This window comes from Clavelina lepadiformis, chromosome 1 (assembly GCF_947623445.1).
Source record: "Clavelina lepadiformis chromosome 1, kaClaLepa1.1, whole genome shotgun sequence".
Lineage (NCBI taxonomy): Eukaryota > Metazoa > Chordata > Ascidiacea > Aplousobranchia > Clavelinidae > Clavelina > Clavelina lepadiformis.
Genome location: NC_135240.1, coordinates 1,644,605 through 1,666,554, shown reverse-complemented (window position 1 = coordinate 1,666,554; position 21,950 = coordinate 1,644,605). Strand labels below are relative to the sequence as shown.

The window sequence follows — 21,950 nt, the reverse complement described above, 5'->3', positions numbered from 1 at the left end:
CGCCGCGCCCCCGCTGTGAAAAGAGAACGAAAAAGAATTGTTAGTCAAGTTATTGGTGCGTAAATGAGTAATACGTTTCAATGCGGAGAGAGAGCAAAATTATATAAATATCACAATATCTCAAAAATTACAAAATCCAACTTTATCAAACAAACATGGACAGATAGCTGAACATCACAATGACCCATTGTTTCAATGTTTGAGAAACACGCAAAAATCTTGCTTGAACTGTCGGTTCGATAAAGTGTCGTTCGATCAACTGTCGCTTTCATCAGCTGTCGGTTCGATAAAGTGTCGTTTGATCAACTTTCGGTTCGATAAAGTGTCTTTCGATCAACTGTCGTTTCGATCAGGTGTCGTTTCGATCAGGTGTCGTTCGATTAAGTGTCTTTCGATAAAGTGTCGTTCGATTAAGTGTCGTTCGATAAAGTGTCTTTCGATAAGGTGTCGGGTCACGTTGCATGAAACAGTTAACTAGATCACTAAGATCAGTCGGTTTCATGAGGGAAAAAAGAAAGGCTGGCTTCATACCAACGTAGCCACATCGGACTGTCGAGTGTCGAGTCCCGGGGAGCTAGGTCTGTTGTTTCCACCACGTGTCCACGTTTTATAGGTATTCGAGAGACTGTGAGATGGTAATTAGCTGTGGAGTGGCAGTTTTTTTAAATGGGTTTTCTAAGAGTACCGCGTCAATGTGGTCATCGAAAGCAGTGTTTTTGTGATTTTCTTTAAAAAGCAGTAAAATAACAACCAGAAGTAGGGAACACGAAAAGCTGTGGTCAACAAAGCAAAGAAACTGCAGAGTCAGGCACATTTATTTGTAGTCGTATTTCTTAGAGCAGAGAAACTTTTTGACGTCTTTCTGTTGTGTTTACCTGTGACGTATTTTTAAGGGATTAGGACAACCAATAGTTGCGAGCATAAATTTTTGTGCTGTGTCATAGTTTGTAAGATAAATCGTTCATTGACAAGATTGCAAGCAAAAGTTAGCAACCATGGTTATGCACCATAGCAACCATGGTTAAACGCAAATTATCAAGTTGACTTGGCTTTCACTTGGAACTCTTTTTCGCTTTAAGGACAGTAAATAAGCATTAAGCGTTCGATTGCCGCCGTGAGTCGTCTTACGTCATCGTAATTCGTTTAGAATTGCGTTCTTACGCTCAGGCAATTTTCGCCTATGCGTTCGCAGTATGTCGATGTCAATCGGAATGCCACCTAAAGCATAGTCGGAAAAGGGTTAACCGTTTGCGGACAAATTACCTAAGCAGCCTGTTCGACGTTTCGCACGAATATAGAGCATACTTGTAATATAGTAATATAATAGTAATATAAAGTAATATATAAATACTCGCATACTTGCGCTGTACGCTTGTTAGGTTTATGCATATCGTTTCACCGATGGGTTGGGGACACGTGCAGACACGACACCAGGTTTCGCGTTCACCAGTACCAAATACCACCGAAATATCTGTGCGACGCCTCGACCAAAATCCGTCCACATAACACGTATACTACCAGTCGGAATAAGATAATGTAATTTATTGATTAACTGGACTTGCAACCGTGTAATGCCCCGTTTGCCATAAGGTGTCCAACTAACCCTGGCGCACTCGGTGTTCTAGTTTGCGGAAGACAAGAAATACAACACCATAATGAATGCGATAAAGATTTTATGTATTTATACCTGTGCGGTCTAAAGTGAAGTCGATTGACTTGCACTGTCACTTCGTAGGTGCAGCGCTCTAAACTTTTAACGGTCCACACTAGCACCATAAAAACCAACGGCAAACTATGATAATTCGCAAGGAATAAACAAGTGTTAACTGTCAACATGACCGAGTGAAAACATCGGTCTTGTGGTCAGCATTGCAGTCGCTTGACCTTCCTTAACAGCGAATTTAGCGCACATTTACCAATTGTTGTGCGCTGCTATACGTATTAGTTGCGGTAAAATTTTAATGAGGACATTACACTTTTTAACTTTTTCATTTTTTCAAATGACAGAGCAAGAAATCGACGTAGTCACGGTGGAAAAGAAAAATACCCCAAAATCGACACCGAACATCCCTACGACCCACAGCGTTTTCTTTCTAGGACGGAAACTATGGCCTGAACGATCGTGTCCAAGGGAAAGCGGCGGCCAGAGGCAGTTAGAGCTTTTTACGACCAACCTAATCCAGACGCAATCGCTAAAGAAGAACGATGAAACATTGAAACCAAGGTGGACAAGCCCGGCAGAGAAGAACATAGTAAAAGATGAGATTCCTGCCAACAACGTCGCTCATCTCATTAAATTAGCAGCTCCTTCCAGCCTAATGAGCATCACGACATCCGGGAGCAAAAAAGAGATCACGACTCCAAACGGAGCTAAAGCTGTCACAGTTGGAGCAAAGAGAAGATGCCTTTCACTGGAAGGGGTTTCCATGGTAAACAACACTGGAATCAAACAAAATCGCGAAGTGATCAAACCTGAACTGGGAGATGTTAAATTGCTTGAGATTATTAAGTTGACGAAGGGCAGTAACTCCTCGTTTATCGAGAAGAGGAAAGCTTCAGAGAAGATAAGTAAATCGAAGATTGCTTCTGTTCTCGCCGCCTATGAGACTCCAACCAGTAGTCCGGGAAGATTAAATGGCGACGCCCCATCTCCGAAGAAGAGAGCCTTGAGTGGAGAGTCGAGTACGTCCTCTGCCTCAGATGAAAAGACAAACAGAGCAGTTCAAAACTTCAAAGAGAAGCAGAGGAGAGAAAGATTGCGCACTTCCGTCCTCGGGCTACAGAATAGCGTACCTGACCTCATGCACCAAGAACGGGCTACCAAAGTCGTCATCTTGAACATGGCTCGCCAGCACATCCTCAGGTTACAGGGAGAGGCAGCAAATAACCAGTTGGAGAAAGTGACGGAGCAACAGAGACAGTTAGCATTACAGCAACGTTGCCGAGAGTTGTTACATAGTATGCAGCTTTTAAACACTGTAACTTACAGTCCGTCTAGCAACGGCAGCCTCAAATATGAGGGTTTAGAAGTAAGCTACATTTACACGGAATACGTCCATTAAACGTTTTATGGTTATAAATATATCTCTATCTGTTTTCTTCCTTTTTTGCTTCTGAATTTTTGCTTGCTTTAGTTAATAAGACTGCGTGGTTGTTTTGAAATAAATTGCCGAAATTTTATCCTTTTTGTACATATAAATCGTGTGTTCATTCAAAATGAATTTCCGTTTTACAGTTACGATAAAACCTTAATACGGCTCTATTCTGAACGTCCTTTGAGAAAGTCCTTCGTCTGTGCGTCGGTCTTAAATGCGTTTCTACCCAAATCGTGGCATTCGTTTTACAGATATTTCTTTTCATTTTCTTTCTGTGTTTGTATTTTTCGTTAAATCGTTATAGATAATAATTTGTTCCTACCTTTTAAGAGCCACCCAATACTCCATGCTGCTATGTTTTTTAACGCATGAAAAAAATTTTAGATGCCCCCCACCCATCACCGACTCCCACCCAGGTATGGGGATAAGGGTGCATCAGCTTCGGTACTGAGCCGTGAAAACCTCATGCATGCTCTTGTGAAGAGATTATTTACTTGTTAGAAAATTTTTCGTTTGTTTGTTTGTTTGTGTGCGCGAACTCGTGCTCGACTGGAATACATTGTTTAGAGATGATTTTGTTTTCGAAAATAATCGCACCTCGTTCGTTTTGATATGTTTTTGTTTGCAACGTTTTCTTTCGTTCAGCCGACTTTAAACAGAAAAGTCTACATTTGGTTTTTGTGAATACTCTCCCGTGTCCAAGCGTCAAGTGTATGTACTGTACTGTATTTCCAAAATCTTCTCCTAAATCTACTTTCTCCTCTTTCAACTCTTACAATGAAGTCAAGGCGTAATTTTAAGTAAAATGTAATTTTGTATTGTTATTACCATTTTCGATTGTAGTTTTCGACACATTTGACAACAGTTGAGCGTTTAGGCCATGACTTTACAATTACAAAGCATTAACATTTTCGGGGTCGCTTAGAAGAAATATACAAGACATCAGAATAACTTTTTTCACCAAATGTGTCTTACTAGCTCGGTATTTATATTTTCTTAACTGTGTAAACATTTTCTTTTCTGTTGTAGCCTCACAGTTTATTTTCATCGAGTGAAATTATTCCACCGCTTGGCTGGTGTGCTTACTTTGAAAATATGCTAATAAGACGCAAAGTAGAAGGAGTATCATTTGTGCTTTGTTTATCAAACTTAACTTACCGGCATTAGGGCATTTGCCACCCATGTCTGATGAATGGTCTGAAGTTTGGTCAATTGTGGAGGAAAACAGCTCTTATCAGAACAAGTCTCCCCCCCCCCCCAGTATGCAAAAGTAAAGGCAGCGACGTCATTAAACCATATAGTCTGCGTGTAACAATATTTGCTAAATAGGATTAGTATTTGGATACCCACGGTAACATTTTGCTATTTATAGATTACGTTTGGCTACTTCCAGATTAAATTTTAAATCCTGTTTAATCCAGATTAAACTTACTCATAAAATGTGTAATTTATATATATACTGCCTTTGACTTCAGAAGATCACTTTAGCTGGATTTTGGGATTCCCCAAATCTGAAAAAAGGTTAAATCCTAAACTTTACGTAATCATCATATAATTCAAAATAAATATTTGTGTATTTTTGTCTATTACGATTAATTTAACAATGCCTACACCACTGAAACAAACATCGCTTACTTAAAACTACCGAATTTTACTTATTTTCTGTGTATAACCCCTAAAATGTATTTTTTCTCTTATGTTCGACTTTTAATATCGTTTAAAAAAATAAAACTGTTACTCAACACAGGCTACAATGTCACAAACGCATGTTGCCTTATAGAAACAATGTAATGAAATTTTTATGCTTGTCAAGGGTAAAGCACACATTGAAAAGCCAACACGTCTTGTCGAAATTAACAAACTTTCGCAAAATTATACGCCAATACAAAGAATTGGCCCTTATTCAAATTTTCTTCACACAGCGAGATGGGACAAAATTTTAATATTTGACTAAGGGAGTTTTCAGAAAAGTCACAAACACTGGACTTATGGGTGTAATTTAGTTACAGTTACGTTTGCACAATTACGTTGCACCGAGGAAATCGAACCCTGTGGTAGATAAAAACTAGATTAAACTAATGAACTTTGCTACATTGTGAGCCCTTTAGTCAAACGGAAAGGTTTCCCACAGAGAGTCAGGGTCTTTGAAATGAGTTTGACTAATTAAATTGAATCAAAATGTCCAAGTTTTATAACGAAACAAAAGCTGGGTATGACCTCACTCAGTCAAAAGCAATGAATCAGACCATCGTTCTCATTATTCTCATTTCTCACAAATATTGATCATCAAATAAAAGTCATGAGAAATGTAATTTTATACAATGACTTAACTGGAGCATAAGCGAATCCATTATGTACATGTCTCCACTTTTCAAAGATTTCTGTTTAACTTGCCTCACGACGACCCAATTAATACCTATGGTTTGAATTCACTAACCACTGGCCAGTTGTTGTTTATGCAAGTTGTTATTTTGCATCCTTAAAGGTCTTCGGAATTTTCTTTTTTTTTTCTTTTAATAAGTTGCAAAATAAAAAACAACAATTTATAACTTGTAAATCAACAGAATTTACAAAACGCATAGCTACGCACCCTTTTTATCAGCTTTGTAGGACTGATGATCGTGTCCACGTCGTCATCAAACGATGACCTGTGTGACAGATTGCTTTCAGTTTGAGGCAAAAAAAGGCCAAATATGACAAAATGTTTCCAACGTTTCAAATTTTCTCAAATTTGAAACAGCAAACACAATATTTTACTGCAATAAAACGCTTTCACCACTTGACGCAGATGAATCGAAATTCAAAAAATAGACTTGTCTGGCTTCATTTTGCGGTTTTTACCTAAAATACTTTTTTAATCAAAATTATTGCAATGTGTTTCTTTACTATCAACAAAATTAAAAATAGAAGGCTAGGCCTGCAAAACTCGCACCTTTGCTTTAATAATAATTGGTCTTTTTACATGTGCGGTTCAGTTGCAATCTTTCTGGCGCACATTTGAACTTAACAGACCCCAACCTCGAACTTAAGTCAATATGCGCGGATTGCGCGCATGTAAAACCACCAAGGGCTGGTACGGAATTGAAGAAACACGTGGTCAGCGTTCAAAAAGGTATGTAGGGCTGGTAGGGCAAGTGGTTAGAAAACCTTTTTAAATCGGCAACTCAGGATGTTTCATAACTACAGTAATTTTTTTGGAAATAAATACAACTTCTCTCCTATAAGTTTTGTCGAAAGTATAAACAACTAACTCGAAATAACTAACTAAAAAAGTTCAATTCCTCCTAAAAGAGGACAAATGGTAGGCCTATTATAATTAATTATAATTATAAACTAATAAACTTTGGAACATTGAGAGCTATTTAGTCAAGCAGAAAGGTTTCCCACAGAGAGTCAGGGTCTTTGAAACGAATTCGAGAAATTAAATTGAATGGAAATTTCCAAGTGCTTTAACGAAACAAAAGCTGGGTATGACCTCACTCAATCAAAAGCAATAAATCAAACCATCGTTCTCATTATTCTCATTTCTCACAACCATTGAACTCATCAAATAAAACTCATGATAAATGTGATTTTATACAATGACTTAACTGAAGCATAAACAAACATTTGCGGTTTGCAGTTTGATATGTGAGCTAAACTAGCCGACGAAAGAGAAGTTGCTGCAGCGCTATTTACATAAAAAAGAATTCAATTGGCGTGATCATAAACAGTTAACAAGGGACAGTCTCTTTTGGAAGTAGGTGCTATCGACGGGGCTAACCGGGTTAATCTAGCGTAGATCGCCGAATGTTTTTTGTTGCCCGCGAATGATTTTGCGCAAGGGTAATTGCTGCGTTGATGGCCTGGTTTCTGAAAGGTGGGTGATGAATATGATAAATTATCACTGTGTCATAAATTACCACTTGCTGTATTATTTGTGAAACTGGCCAATGTTTGTGTGTGGTGATCGTTGTTGCCATGTTTAGTTAAATTAATCGCGTTGGTTTGGTGAATTTATGATTTGTGAAATTAGTATTTGTTTGTCCGGAACTCTTTGTTCCATTGTTAGCGTTAGATCGTGGGTAATGAGGTGGTTTAGACACTTGAATTTGTTGTATTTGTGGCTGTAGTGGATAAGAAAGTGCGACGTCTGGTGGTGACCACTTAAGAAATTTAGCATGAATTCGTTTATTAACTGGTGGAGTAAGATTCTCTTGACCTACTGCACTCATTAATTCGCGCATTAAATCTTTGGAAGATAGAACATGAAGTGTCAGATCAGCCAACAAAAACTCTAAATGATCCCCAGTCCTCACGTTTATCAAAGTTTTTCAAGATTTCATTGATTATTATGTCGTAACAGGTATGAGCCTACGCAGAAGGTAAACAAAGTAGCCCGAGGTCTGTCGCCGGAATTGCCTCTACCGCTAACAAGTGACGATTAGTTTTTGAAGTGATTTGATAAAGGGAAAATTTATGTTCAAGGTGGGAAATCCACGCTTCGGGATTGAATTTACATGATTTACATGAAATACAAAATATTTACATGAATAAATCCTATTTACACATACTATCTCGATAAACATTGACATTTAATTGCTATAAAATACACATAGTTCGTTGCCATATCTCACACAATACTGCACCACAAAGCCTATGCATATAAAGGAATACACTTCACTTCTTTTTTTTCACTAATACATAAACATTTTAACGCATCTAAAGGATATAGGTTCTTTTAGATTTTAGAATATTAAACAGCAGTTAACATAATTATTCATCCAATATGTTTCTAAACGGTCTGTTTGCAATTTGCAAAGCGTTTTGTATTCGTCATTTTGTACAAGACGTACTTTGTTGTTGTTCCATAACAGTGGTTGCGATTTACCAAGGCAAACGAATGAAAACCGCTGACATTGGCTGTTATTATTTTGCAGGCAGGCTAAAACAGCTTCTGTTGCGTTCTTCTGCAGTTTTCTTCTGTTGCGTTCTTTAGCAAGAAACCATCTACTCGACACAAAGAATAAGACGAAAGAAAGGAGAAAAGTTGAGCGAAAAGTTGATTCATAATGGGGTACAGGAAAACGTACTGATCTAAAGCGTTATCAACTTTAAGGTGGTGAGTTTAGAACTGAAGAAATTTGATAAATACCCTTGTTAAATTTGCCATTTGCTAAATAAGGTTAACAAATTGCTACTGATTGTAAACATTTGCTAAATAGGGTTAACATCATGTGCATGTGGCTACTCATTGTAACCATTTGCTAAATATGGTTAAAATGTTACTACTCATGGTAACCTTTTGCTATTTTACAAATGGCTACTGACTAAAACCGTTTGCCAAATAGGGTTAACAAATGGCTACTGACTTTAAACATTTGCTAAATAGAGTTAACAAATTCCTACTGAGTGAAACCATTTGCTAAATAGGGTTAAAAATGGCTACTGTATGTAACCATTTACTAAATAGCGTTAACATATTGCTACTGAGTTTAACCTTTTTCTAAATAGGGTTAGCAAATGGCTGCTAATTGTCACCATTTGCTAAATAGGGTTAACAAATAACAAATGCCTACTGAGTGCAACCATTTTATAAATGAGGTTAGGATTAGTTATAATTAGCACGGGTACAAACGTAAGTTTTGTAAGTTATCATTTGCAGGGGTACAAATATGCACGAAGTTACTATTACCAAATGTATCTCGCAACGTATACGGGTATCAAATTGCACGAAGTAAAAATTACCAAATGTATCTTGCAACGTGTACGGATATCAAATTGCACGAAGTAAAAATTACCAAATGTATCACGCAACGTATAAGGGTATCAAATTGCACGAAGTAAAAATTACCAAATGTCTCCGTTTCGCTCATTTCTTTTGTATTTGCCAATATTAGGTCAATTTTTTCTAATTTCGTGTAGGGTATTGTCAAATGGGAACTGACTATATAACGCATCCCTTTTTGCTGGAAGAGTGAAAGAACATTTACATGTTCTGCTGTTCAGTTTGCCAGACAGCTTAAGGGACACACTTGGCTTGGACCGAAGGTTTTACAGTTTTTTATCTATTTTCAAGTTAGCCATAGTCGTTGATCAGATAGAGCTCAAAAACAGTTAGAGTACAGTATAATGTTTCCCAAATCGCTAAAAAGTGGCCAAAGAAAATGTATAAATTAATTTGTACAGGTGATATCAGTAAACAAATTAACGACATTGAATATGAACCTAATGACTGACATCGAGATGGTTGAGTTTGTGACATCAGGTATTGTACACTAGCTTGTGTAAATGAGTGCGAACTAAAGTAACTAGTTACGTGAATTAAATAATTTGCTATTCGTATCTAGGGGAAGAAAATTGTGCGGGAAAGAATAGCAATGTTATGAATAGCAATAGCAAGAATAGCAACGTTGCGAGATACATTTGGTAATAGTTACTTCGTGCAATTTTTCACTGGTATAAGTTGCGAGATACATTTGGTAATTTTTACTTCGTGCAATTTGATATCCGTATACGTTGCGAGATTCATTTGGTAATTTTTAATTCGTGCAATTTGATACCCGTATACGTTGCGAGATACATTTGGTAATTTTTACTTCGTGCAATTTGATACCCGTATACGTTGCAAGATACATTTAGTAATTTTTACAGCAGATGTTTTGGGACACACTAAAAGGCTGAAATTGAAAACAGTGTTTCCCAACTAGGTCTATTATCTTCATTTCAGCATTTTAGTGAGATCCGATTTATTTCTTCCAATAGCCTGCAAGTTTCAGATTAATAATTTAGTATATCTAAGTTGTATATATATTTTTACCTGTATACACTTCTAACAAATATACTTGTGGTCAGAAATAAGTTAGTGGAGACATACCATTCTGTGATATATAGCCTACTATGAAGGAATTTGTGTTTGTCAAATTCCAAGATGGCACATCTGATGTTGTCCACAAGAAGTGGCTTCATGGCAACAATAAATGTTATTGGCCACCAAATGAATCTGATGTGCAGTTGTAAGTGAAACAGAAAGCTGATGCCAAACCAGAGTGGCAACTATTTTTCTGTGGAATATTGTGTCAATCAAGTAAGTTTATTGTTTTTTTTGTTTGCCAAAGAAAAAGTAGTTTTAACATAAATTACACAAAAGAATATATTTTTACCAGTATTTATGTTCTTTTCAAGAAATATATGAAGGTTGTTTACGTAAAGCTTATTCAAGTGGTCATGTTACACCAATTTAAAGTGATTCAGATGGAAACATAACTGAGACCAGCAACCTAGATTTTGAAAATGGACAAGTCCAACTGCAAACAATTAATTTGAATCATCGAGTGCTCTCAAAAGGTATATACAAGTGATTTTTTTGTATGTGTAAACAGGTGGCTAAAGCTAAGCTAAGCTAAGCTGAACTTGTCCTTTGCTTGCACCATTATTAATTACAGTACCACGATTGTGTTATTTTGGTACAGTTTGTCAATTTTGTGCAAATCACGCATTGTTGTATACTTATTGTTTTAAACAACTGAAATAAGCAAGTCAAGATTTTTTTGAGAATGGTTGCAAAAAGAGCATGTCGGTGACGTTGAGCATCACTGTGGTACTGATACTATATAGATATATATTACTGTACTGCGGTACTTTTTCAGTACCGTTGCCAGTACCATCAATACTTTTGTAAAAAAGAGTATGGAATCCCTTACCAAATAACTTTTCTGTAGAATTTTTTGTTTCGGTACCTGGTACTTTTAAGGTGATTGTTTTTAGGTTTAGAAAGGAATGTTTTTCAAAAGTTCATTTTAATTAGATTAGGTCTAAATTTTATATTGGTAACAATAAGGTACATAAAGGATAAAATAAATATACCTAAATTTGCCTTGCGTATGTTGCAATGTTAATACATGTTTAAGTGTTTACTTGTTTTTTAAGGTTGACTCAAAAGCTTGGACCCTTCAGCAATGAACCACCACATAAAAAGCAAAACATGCCTCAGTTTGTGTCATATTCACATGAAATTTCACTTTTAAAAGCTGATATTTCCTTGCTCCATCTGAACGTTTCTGGGATTGAGGATAAGCTGGACTCCTTAATGTCACTTTCCTTGTTACAAAAGAATGAATAGCCACCAATATTTTTACCAGCAGAAATGGAAGAAGAACTTCAGGAAATTATTGAGCAAGTGAGGGTGATGATTTGGGTTAATTTACTGTAATTGTTGTATGTAAAACTGGCAGCAACTTCCAGGAATGCAATTTCAGTCAATTGAGACATTATGCAATGTGAATAGGATGTCAAGGAAATTGCGACACGAGTAGAACATGCTGACGTGGTGGCAACGACAAGGAATTTTATAAAGCTCTTCATGAAAAAGAAGGTGGCAATGACATACTCTCTGACAAGATTGGGCTATGGGAGGAAGAAAGTGAAAAAGTCATTTGTAGAGATCAAGCTATATCAACTTCTTCTGAGTAAGTCATTGTTAAAAGTTTTCATATGGATACCCAAAGGTTCCTCAACTTTATTAACGAGTCCCAATTGTTTTTGATTTTGGATGCTTGTTACCCAAATTTTAAAATCTATGTGTATCTTATTTAGGTGTTTTTCAGCCTACTGTTCATAAACACTGGCCCATCATCTATTGGACAGAGAGCTGTTTCACAAGTTTTGGCCGGCTGTAGAGACTAAGATGGGGGAAGAAATGAAAGACGAAGTAAATCCAGTCATTCTGGTGGAGGCACTGAACCGTGTCTTCAGAGTCTTCGTCAGAAAATACCACTCGGTTTTACACAGCCTGATAGACTGCTTTTAGGAACAATTTTGTGCATGCTAATTTCATTTCACATTCCATGACATTTTCATTTGAATAAACGCTTTGTTTTGATCTTTAAACGCAGTGCTGTTTTGATAAAGCATTTCGTTTCGCATTTCAGGGCGTTTCATTGGCGATTATCTTAGGGCCAGCTTAGGCATCTATATCTGGCCGGTCAACTTTACAAACATACGCCAGGTATATATCATGGGCGTTTCATGGGCGATTATCTTAGGGCCAGCTTAGAAACTTCTTGGGCATCTATATCTGGCCGGTCAACTTTGCAAACATACGCCAGGTATATATCATGGGCGTTTCATTGGCATTTATCTTAGGGCCTAACTTGGACCCATGATAAATTATCTATGGCTAACGAAAATTTTTCTGTCTGGGTTGAGGCGCGACAGGAACGCGAGTATTTTGGAAGATAAGGTTTGTAGCAGAAAAACAATAATTAATTAATTCAGCATGCATCACGATATAACCATTGACGAAGAAGACCCAAAAACGAGGCCTGAGATCATCAGGTTATATAACAAGACAAAGATTGGTTTTGACTTATTTGACCAAATGGTTCAAACATATACTGTACTTGCAAACGAAAAACCCGCCAATGGCCTCCAGTTCTCTTTTACAATCTGCTCGACATCGCAGCTCTAAATGCATATACCATATTCAGACAAGTATATCCTGATTATCAGAGCGGACAAGGTTCAAAGCGACGATGTTTCATAACAGATCTTGCTAACTGCCTCATTTTGCCCCACATGATGACAAAATAAAACATTCCTCAACTCCACAGAGGCACAAGAAAGGCTATGGTGAGATGTGGCTTGGCTTTTCAAAGTACATCCCTACAAACAGCAAACACGTTGCAGAAGAGGAAGCGGTGTTCCTTATGTCCAGTTGTCCACACGCAAAGGATAAGAAAGTTAATTGCAAAATGTTGCTCAAGATGTTGCAAACCCGTTTGCCCAAAACACAGCAAAAGTTAGGCTGCAAAACCTGAATAAGCATCTAGCCGCTTGCTTCAATTCCTTCATTGGCCATCCATTCTATCAGAGAATTACGTACACTTCATTATTGCACTGTCACACCAACGATATAAAGAACATGATGGGAAACTACCTCCTCCTCGTTTGTTTCTTTTTTATGAGAAGAGAAGGTTTTGTTTCGCCCGCGTCACGCATGGTTGCGGACACTTATTCACTCACACTACGCCAGTCGTGTCGAAAAGTTGTACGCATTTGCATGGTTCGTTTATCGATTACTGAGAAGTGAGGTTGTTGTTTACGTTGTTTTGACGATTCAAACGTGTGTAGCCTATCAGTTGCCAACATGTCGTCCGCACCAGCACTTTCTGCTGAATATTTAATTGAAATCGTTGTCGACGATGAAGAGTGTATAATCAAGCCTGTATCATCTTCTGCTTTGCAAGCTAATGATCTCTTTCAGTAAGTTAAGAATTAAGATAGGCTGAGGCTAAGAGACCTTTTAAGTATATGGTGCTTATAGCTTTATATGATTTAGAAACTATCTCTCACACCAGTAAAATAGAAGGTTGGATGCATTTAATGAGTTTACTTTTGCATGTTACTGGTTAGGTGTAAATACTGTGATGAAAAATTTAAAATTCAGCGAGGTTTTGAAGTTCATCAAAAGGTCAAGCATCGTGGTTATTTAGGTAAGTCCTGCTGCCTTAAGGTTTTGTGTATTTTTATAAGTTTACATGTTTAGCTAGATAAATTTGTGTGTATGCCAAATACAGGATTTTTCACAAGCTAACATTTTTCAAGGCTTTTCCTCTGAGGCGTGTTCTGGCAAAACAATTAAAATTATGTGGGTTGAGGTATGTGAATCACCAGATGATTTGACGACAGAAGCCATTGATTACTTTATGAACATTTTCGCCACCAAACCAAATGGATCTGAGTTGTTGACAACGTTTAGTTTAGATGGCATATCTAGAATTCTTCATATTTTTGGCCCGAATGCAGATCGATGCAAATCACTTGAAGCCACAAGAAAAATTTTTGATCTTTTTCTCAGGTATATATTTTTATGATTCAGCTTAACATTTAATGTGATAAGATATTAATGTTGTATTATACTTATATTGAATATGTTCTAACTTTCTGAAATCAATTGCAATAAGTTGGATTGTTTACTCTAGGAAAATTCACGCAGAAAATACAACAGAATTGCCATCAAGTAACCTCACTCCAGATGAAATTAGTATTGCGTAAACTGAAACGCAATTTTAATTTGTATGTTACACATTTGTACACGTTTTGTCTTTAATAAAGGTGGTGAGTCCACCCTAGGTGTGAATTCAAATGCAACAGAATGTTTATGATGTAACAAAGGCTTTGTTTGACTTGAATGCTGGATGATGTAATAATGCTTGCTATCTAGTTTTGATGGCAGGAGCTAGACTTGTAAACATTCAATTTATTTTCTTATTGCTGTACAGTAGTTAAAAGAAAAGCGATTACACGGTTCGAAAGATGAATGTCCTGTTGAATGAATGAATGAATGAATGAATGTTGGATCTAATCTAAATCTCTCTCTCTCTTGTCTTTTGTCGTTTAGCTATTTCTTCTATTCTGCTGAATTGAAGTTATTGCTGAATTATTCGGAATTGGAATCATTACTGAATTTGAGTTATAGCTTGGTTTAAATGTGAAAAGATGGTGTAAATGTTTCTAATTTGATACAACCTATTCGGACAATATAACAATTAGACTTTATGAAGTTGGTGTTGATTTTAAGAAACGTTATAGAAACAGCAAACGCAACGGAGTCAAAGACGTCTATAGGAGTCTAGCAGTAACACTAATATTGGCTTCAGGCCAAACTAAAAGCAATCCCCACACAACATATACGTGGCATTTTAATATTGCAGTCTCAATCTGCAAGCATACCTGTAGATCTTTAGGCCTAGTTTCACCGAGTTTTAAAAATTTCGCACCATTGTAAACTTCAAAGTTAACCAAATTCAGCTAGGCCTATAGGCTATACTGATATATACGCTTCCAAAGGTCACCTTCCCCTAATCATAGTTCTTTCTCCGTAAGGCTACACTAAGTCCAAGGCTCAACCAAAGTCAAACGTGTGAAACGGATGTGACCGCACTGAAGCGTAACGAGGGCGAAATAAAAACGGTACTTCCCCCAGCAGTTTCCTATCATGTTCTTTATATCGTTGGTCACACTGTCCTACCAGTTTTGAAAACAAAACAAATAAACAAAGAATTGAACATCGTTAAATACAAAAAAAACCAGCAAAACTATTTCTGGAATTGTGCCATCAAATTGAAGTTAGTAGCCTAGCTTAGTTTTTTAACAAAGCCGGATCTCATCGCTTCTCTAAGCTGACTTCGCACGCGTTGCATTTCCATCTGGTTTATGAAATAACGACAACCTAACACCGACGAAACATTTCCGTTATTTATATTTATGTCTATTTTATGTTAACACCGGCACAAAACCAAGAGAAAGGAAATGCCCAGTGAGGATAAGTCTTGGACAAGTGGATTACATTCTTGCAGTGTAGTAACTAGTGACTGCATTAAAGCACATTGATAAATAATAATTAAATAAAATCCCATAAATTTTAGTGGTGTGCACATTGAAAGTGCACAAAAAAGACACTTTTCTCATTTGTTACACGGCAAGTTTACTTTTAAAAACAAAAATCAAAGAATCATTATACAAATCAAATCAAATAAGAAATCAAAGATTGAATTATATTTTGCCTACACAAGAACTCCCTTTTAATGCATGAAATAACCTGTAATTTCATCCCATAGAAAGGCATAGATTGAATTGAATTCTTTTACCTTGTAAAAATTATATGTGTAAGATATCAGATACCGGATGTTATTTTGTTTGATGACGATAACAAACAACTGGTACCATACATCAATGCATTTAATGTGGTTAGTGTAATAAATTCAAACAAATATGAATGTTGACGGACTCTTCTTTTCATTTTGTTTTTTCTAAAATACAGCTAGATGGTCTCTTTTTTATTTTTAAATACAACTAAATTTGCTAAGACTTTGTACATATACATTCTATGAGTATATTATATAATAGATTGTATCTGTAATATGTACAAAGAAAGTTTTATGTCAAAATTAATCACAATTACCAGAACGTCCTAACCTGCAAATGTTTCTCTTTATATGTGTCCAGGTTAATGGACTCCAACGTTTTGAAATCACAAACTTGTGGTAGACCGAGGCAAATTTTGCGTTTCCTCTCATTCTGCAATTCGTGAATACGTGCTTCCATTGATGAGGTGACGTCTTCGAAGAAGAATTCAAAAGCTTCCTGAAAGATTTATTTAATCTACGAACTATATGACTATAGGCCTACTACCTAAATTCTAAAGCCTTATCATGTCAACTTTAACTTAACACACACCTATCACCTTCTGGCAGTATCTTGCTGACCCTCGTTACCTAAAATTGTGTTAAGTCATGAGATAGATGTGGACGAAGATGAAAAAGGAATTACCTGTTTCTAATCAGATGATCTAGGACTCTAGGTTATGCCAAAAAGTTTCTTACTCGGTGACCAGGTACAACAAAGGCCAATTGAAAGAATTGCGCCAGTACCTGAAAGGTCGTAACGTTCGAGTCGGACTTCCTGAAAATGCGAAACACCGTGATCGCAGCACGTTCGGGAAAGAAGTTTGCCATCGAGTTCCTGTCAAGGTTGTTTGCAGAGTACAGAGCCAGGATCGAAAAGCACGGGGATGATATTGCAACTATGACAAAACTGCTAAAAAACGCAACACAAGCTGTTTTAGCCTGCCTGTAAAATAATCACAGACAATGTCGGCATTTTTCATTCGTTTGCCGTGGTAAATCGCAACCACTGTTATGGAACAACAACAAAGTACGTCTTGTACAAAATGACGAATAAAAAACACTTTGCAAACAGACCGTTTAGAAACATATTGGATGAATAATTATGTTAACTGCTGTTTAATATTCTAAAATCTAAAAGAACCTATATCCTTAAGATGCGTTAAAATGTTTATGTATTAGTGAAAAAAAGAAATGGAGTGTATTCCTTTATATGCATAGGCTTTGTGGTGCATTATTGTGTGAGATATGGCAACGAACTATGTGTATTTTATAGCAATTAAATGTCAATGTTTATCGAGATAGTATGTGTAAATAGGATTTATTCATGTAAATATTTTGTATTTCATGTAAATCATGTAAATTCAATCCCGAAGCGTGGATTTCCCACCTTGAACATAAATTTTCCCTTTATCAAATCACTTCAAAAACTAATCGTCACTTGTTAGCGGTAGAGGCAATTCCGGCGACAGACCTCGGGCTACTTTGTTTACCTTCTGCGTAGGCTCATACCTGTTACGACATAATAATCAATGAAATCTTGAAAAATTTTGATAAACGTGAGGACTGAGGATCATTTAGAGTTTTTGTTGGCTGATGTGACACTTCATGTTCTATCTTCCAAAGATTTAATGCGCAAATTAATGAGTGCAGTAGGTCAACAGAATCTTAATCCACCAGTTAATAAACGAATTCGTGCTAAATTTCTTAAGTGGTCACCACCAGACGTCGCAATTTCTTACCCACTACAGCCACAAATACAACAAATTTAAGTGTCTAAACAACCTCATTACCCACGATCTAACGCTAACAATGGAACAAAGAGTTCCGGACAAACAAGTACTAATTTCATAAATCATAATTCACCAAACCAACGCGATTAATTTAACTAAACATGGCAACAACGATCACCACACACAAACATTGGCCAGTTTCACAAATCATACAGCAAGTGGTAATTTATTACACAGTGATAACTTATCATATTCATCACCCACCTTTCAGAAACCAGACTATCAACGCAGCAATTACCCTTGCGCAAAATCATTCGCGGGCAACAAAAAACATTCGGCGATCTACACTAGATTAACCCGGTTAGCCCCGTCGATAGCACCTACTTTCAAAAGAGACTGTCCCTTGTTAACTGTTTATGATCACGCCAATTGAATTCTTTTTTATGTAGATAGCGCTGCAGCAACTTCTCTTTCGTCGGCTAGTTTAGCTCACATATCAAACCGCAAACCGCAAATGTTTGTTTATGCTTCAGTTAAGTCATTGTATAAAATCACATTTATCATGACTTTTATTTGATGAGTTCAATGGTTGTGAGAAATGAGAATAATGAGAACGATGGTTTGATTTATTGCTTTTGATTGAGTGAGGTCATTCCCAGCTTTTGTTTCGTTAAAGCACTTGGACATTTCCATTCAATTTAATTTCTCGAATTCGTTTCAAAGACCCTGACTCTCTGTGGGAAGCCTTTCCGCTTGACTAAAGAGCTCTCAATGTGCCAAAGTTTATTAGTTTATAATTATAATTAATTATAATAGGCCTACCATTTGGCCTCTTTTAGGATTCAATTCCAACTTTAACCAGGATGAGCCATACAAGCAAAACATACACTTAGTACAAGCAGTTCAAAATCAGCCGAATTGTTTACCGCTAACTTACCAAGGTGTCAATGTTATTCGTGTGAGTTTGAATATTTTGTACGTCACTTGCTGCCACCCTGCGGAATTGTTTCATAGGTTGAAGACCGCTTTGTCGGATTGTTATCGCAAACAGCGCCATCCAGTGGACACACTAAACGCATTAACAGTTCAATTAAAACACGCAAAATTCAGGCAATATTAACAGAACCAACTATATAGGGCACCTAATGCCTTAAAAATAAATGATATAAATAATCCGACAAACACCGGAAAACCGAATTTTAAAGCAATAAACTCAAAATTAGGTAAAATGCCGTAAATACATTAGTAGACATTGCTGATAACACTCCTAGTATTATCTAAATCTTATAACACTCTTATACTAGAATTATCCCAGTACTTATAGAATTACTTACAGCGGCGATGTCTAAGAACTGAAAGCCTGAAACTTGGGTGGCGAGCTCCCGCGATGAAAAATGGTACAAGGCGGACACAGCCAAGAAACCGAATGGAAACTGAAGACTCTTGATGCCCAATGTACAGAGGTCGATCAACTAGAATGGAAATAAGAACCGTTAAGATTACCCGACACTTGACGCAGTTTCTGAAACCGCACGTTAAATATCCAGCAAGTGAAGATGTGAGGTAGCTGTACGCGGAAATTCCCGATATTAATTATATTGTTTGCTAATTGCTAATAACTGCATGAATGTAAAAAACAAGCAAAATGGGTCAATAAATCAGCGGCAACTCACAGTCGAAATATTCACATATTCGAGATTAAGAAGACGACATAATAGAAAAAAATAGCAAAATTTACGAACAGAACCGGCCAGGACGCTGGTGACATTTTAAGCACTAGATGCATCTGAGACGTTGTTTCATCAAAGTTTAGGACCGTTACCTTTCACACAAGAACTGACTGCAAACTTATTCCCACCTGTGATATGTGGACAAATGTTTCTTGCGGATATTGAGGAAGGAAAAAGGCGGATGACGGAGCATTGGCCGCGAAAGCGGCGTGAGCTGTCTGAAGATAAACGTTTAGCCAGGACACCACTGTGACTGGGGAAAGCGACCACTTGAGTGTGCTAAGGATTAACAATTCCTGGGACATGATTTCTTCCTCCGTGCAAGCTCCATCGGTGACGTAGGCAAAGTCTGTTAACTTCGGGGGATAGATTTCCTGTAGAGACACAAAAGTTTAGCAAAGACCAATATTTAGAAATTATTTCTCCTAAAAACTGCTTACCTGCGTGAATATAGGTTCTTCAAATAAATTTTATTCAAAAAAATGACAAACTTACTTCTAATTTCGCGGCGATAAATAAGGCGGTGACACCGACAAGCTGTAACCTCGTTTTGTGAATGTTGGTTGTGTTGTAAAGATATCGATCAATGTAGTCGATCGCTAAATAAAACGTCTCTCGGTGTAAAGTATACACCTCTGATACCTGCAAAGAGACACACTAGCGTTAGACAAGATACTTTCCATTATCTGGTTTTCCCTTAGAGTTTAGAAGTTGAGTTGCTACCTCCATTAACTAGTCTAACAGGATGGTGCGCACTAGAGGTTGCAGATCTTCGTGTCTCGACAAGTAAGCGCTGTTTCGGTAATAAAGCGATTCTTTGTCGACCATCGAGCGCCATAATTCGTCACAGTCGGCCCAGCTGAAACAAACAAGACGATTAGAATGTGGGCTCTCAGATTGAGAACAAAAATAACAACACGTGTGGTTATGGTTAATGTGAAAGTTAAAATTGATGTTAATACTAGTCATATAACAAGATAAAGGTATAAACAAGAGAAAATATAATAATGAAGTTGTTCAACTGGCCAAAACAACGGCGACCATAACAACCAAAACCATAGCATCTCATAACGAAATCCAATAAATGTCACAAAATGTACATGGCTCTAACATTCCTTACCTTTTCAAGTTTAAATATTTGTCCTGAAATGTTGTACGAATTCGCAATGTGTGCATAACCATGGTTGCTAACTTTTGCTCGCAATCTTGTCAATGAACGATTTATCTTACAAACTTACAAAAACACTGCTTTCGATGACCACATTGACGCGGTACTCTTAGAAAACCCATTTAAAAAAACTGCCACTCCACAGCTAATTACCATCTCACAAAAGGGGATTCAAGTTGATGACCTGATGATGACTCACAAAAAGGGATTCAAGTTGATGACCTCCCCGTGGTGAATCCTGGAAACTGACGTATGTCAGGCTAATATCAACAACCTGAGAAAAGCAAACAAGCAATCAAGCTACCTAGCAAAATGCGATCTCAGCCCAAGCAACCTAATACTGACCCGAAGCATGTGTCCTCATTAGGGCAGGCAGCTAAAACTGCCGTACGGGAAGGTGTCACTTTGCTACAGCTGAATGTAGAAGGTCTCACAAAAGCCAAAATCAACATCTTGGAAAACCTTGTGAGCACCCACAAAGCCACCACCATCCTTCTACAAGAAACCCATGTAATGGATACATCCCGCCTCAAGATTGCCGGATACACCCTGGCTGCCCATACCGAGAGCGAAATTCATGGCACAGCAACATTTGTGAAGCAATCAGCCAAATGGAAACACATGGCAACATGTGATGCTAACTCCGAAACAGAATGGACGGCTGTAGAGGTGGAAGGCGTTAATGTCATCAATATCTACAAACCGCCCCATGCGAGGCTGCTTAAAAATTCCATCCCCACCTTTAGCAGCCCATGCATCTATGCTGGCGATTTCAACTGCCACAGCACTATCTGGGGCTACAGCGCTACAAACAACGACGGCACAGCACTTGAAGAATGGGCTTCGGCCTCCGATGTCCACCTTTTGTTTGACCTCAAACAGCCAGGCAGTTTCTGCTCAGGCAGATGGAACACCACCACCAACCCTGACCTGGCTTTTGCAAATCTCAACACTGGACCTACCCCGAGACGTATTATTTTGGATAAATTCCCAAGATCCCAACACAGACCATCACTAATAAAACCAACGAATCCAATTGAACCTCTGAAAACAAAACCAGTCAAAAGATAGAATTTCCGGAAAGCCAACTGGCAACGATACACTCGACTGGTTGAGTCTGGATCTGAAAAGCTACCAGACCCCACCTCGGCCAACTTCAGCCTACTTTGCATTCTGCCAACTACTCACAGACGCTGCAAAGAAGACCATACCACGTGGCCGGCGTCAACACTACATCCCCACATGGGATGATGAATGTAATAACCACTATGACGCATTCGTGAGTGCCGAGCAACCTAGAGATGCTGCTTCCAAGGCTACAGACCTGCTAAACTGCCTCGACAAAAAACGTAAGAAGCGATGGGAGGATACTGTAAAGGACATGGATTTTACGCATTCCAGCAGAAAAGCGTGGAAGACCTTTAACCACCTCACTGGACGGAACGCTCAGCCAAAACCATGCCCGATCACAGCTAATTGCATAGCCGGGCAGCTCCTTGCCAATGGCCGTTTCAGCAATGCAGACAAGAACCATACACGTAAAGTAAAGCAGGAATGCA

General features: G+C 37.7%; 3 protein-coding genes and 1 pseudogene across 3 annotated transcripts; 3 read left to right on the top strand and 1 right to left on the bottom strand.

The window, feature by feature from the left end:
- The first annotated feature begins 2,000 nt into the window (after positions 1 to 2,000).
- LOC143451849 (uncharacterized) lies at positions 2,001 to 3,062 on the top strand. The gene has a single exon (XM_076952635.1). The coding sequence runs from the start codon at positions 2,001 to 2,003 to the stop codon at positions 3,060 to 3,062; it is 1,062 nt and encodes a 353-aa protein (XP_076808750.1).
- Positions 3,063 to 10,383: 7,321 nt separating this feature from the next.
- Positions 10,384 to 11,883, top strand: LOC143451758 (uncharacterized). The gene is made up of 4 exons (XM_076952522.1): positions 10,384 to 10,421; positions 11,004 to 11,253; positions 11,362 to 11,542; positions 11,753 to 11,883. Exons 2-4 carry the CDS (start codon positions 11,221 to 11,223, stop codon positions 11,881 to 11,883), a joined length of 345 nt encoding a protein of 114 aa, XP_076808637.1. The 5' UTR covers positions 10,384 to 10,421; positions 11,004 to 11,220.
- A 1,295-nt stretch (positions 11,884 to 13,178) lies between these two features.
- Positions 13,179 to 14,396, top strand: LOC143466016 (uncharacterized). The gene is made up of 4 exons (XM_076964595.1): positions 13,179 to 13,337; positions 13,488 to 13,567; positions 13,680 to 13,932; positions 14,057 to 14,396. The coding sequence occupies exons 1-4, from the start codon at positions 13,222 to 13,224 to the stop codon at positions 14,127 to 14,129; spliced, it is 522 nt and encodes a 173-aa protein (XP_076820710.1). The 5' UTR covers positions 13,179 to 13,221; the 3' UTR covers positions 14,130 to 14,396.
- Positions 14,397 to 16,316: 1,920 nt separating this feature from the next.
- On the bottom strand, positions 16,317 to 20,405 carry LOC143451666 (G1/S-specific cyclin-E1-like; annotated as a pseudogene).
- Positions 20,406 to 21,950: the final 1,545 nt, after the last annotated feature.

Coding starts and splice junctions, on each gene's coding strand:
- LOC143451849 (XM_076952635.1), top strand. CDS start 2,001: ATGACAGAGCAAGAAATCGACGTAGTCACGGTGGAAAAGAAAAATACC.
- LOC143451758 (XM_076952522.1), top strand. CDS start 11,221: ATGGAAGAAGAACTTCAGGAAATTATTGAGCAA. Junction 11,254..11,361: donor TTCAGGAAATTATTGAGCAA/GTGAGGGTGATG, acceptor CAATGTGAATAG/GATGTCAAGGAAATTGCGAC. Junction 11,543..11,752: donor GCTATATCAACTTCTTCTGA/GTAAGTCATTGT, acceptor GGCCGGCTGTAG/AGACTAAGATGGGGGAAGAA.
- LOC143466016 (XM_076964595.1), top strand. CDS start 13,222: ATGTCGTCCGCACCAGCACTTTCTGCTGAATATTTAATTGAAATCGTT. Junction 13,338..13,487: donor CAAGCTAATGATCTCTTTCA/GTAAGTTAAGAA, acceptor GTTACTGGTTAG/GTGTAAATACTGTGATGAAA. Junction 13,568..13,679: donor CAAGCATCGTGGTTATTTAG/GTAAGTCCTGCT, acceptor ACATTTTTCAAG/GCTTTTCCTCTGAGGCGTGT.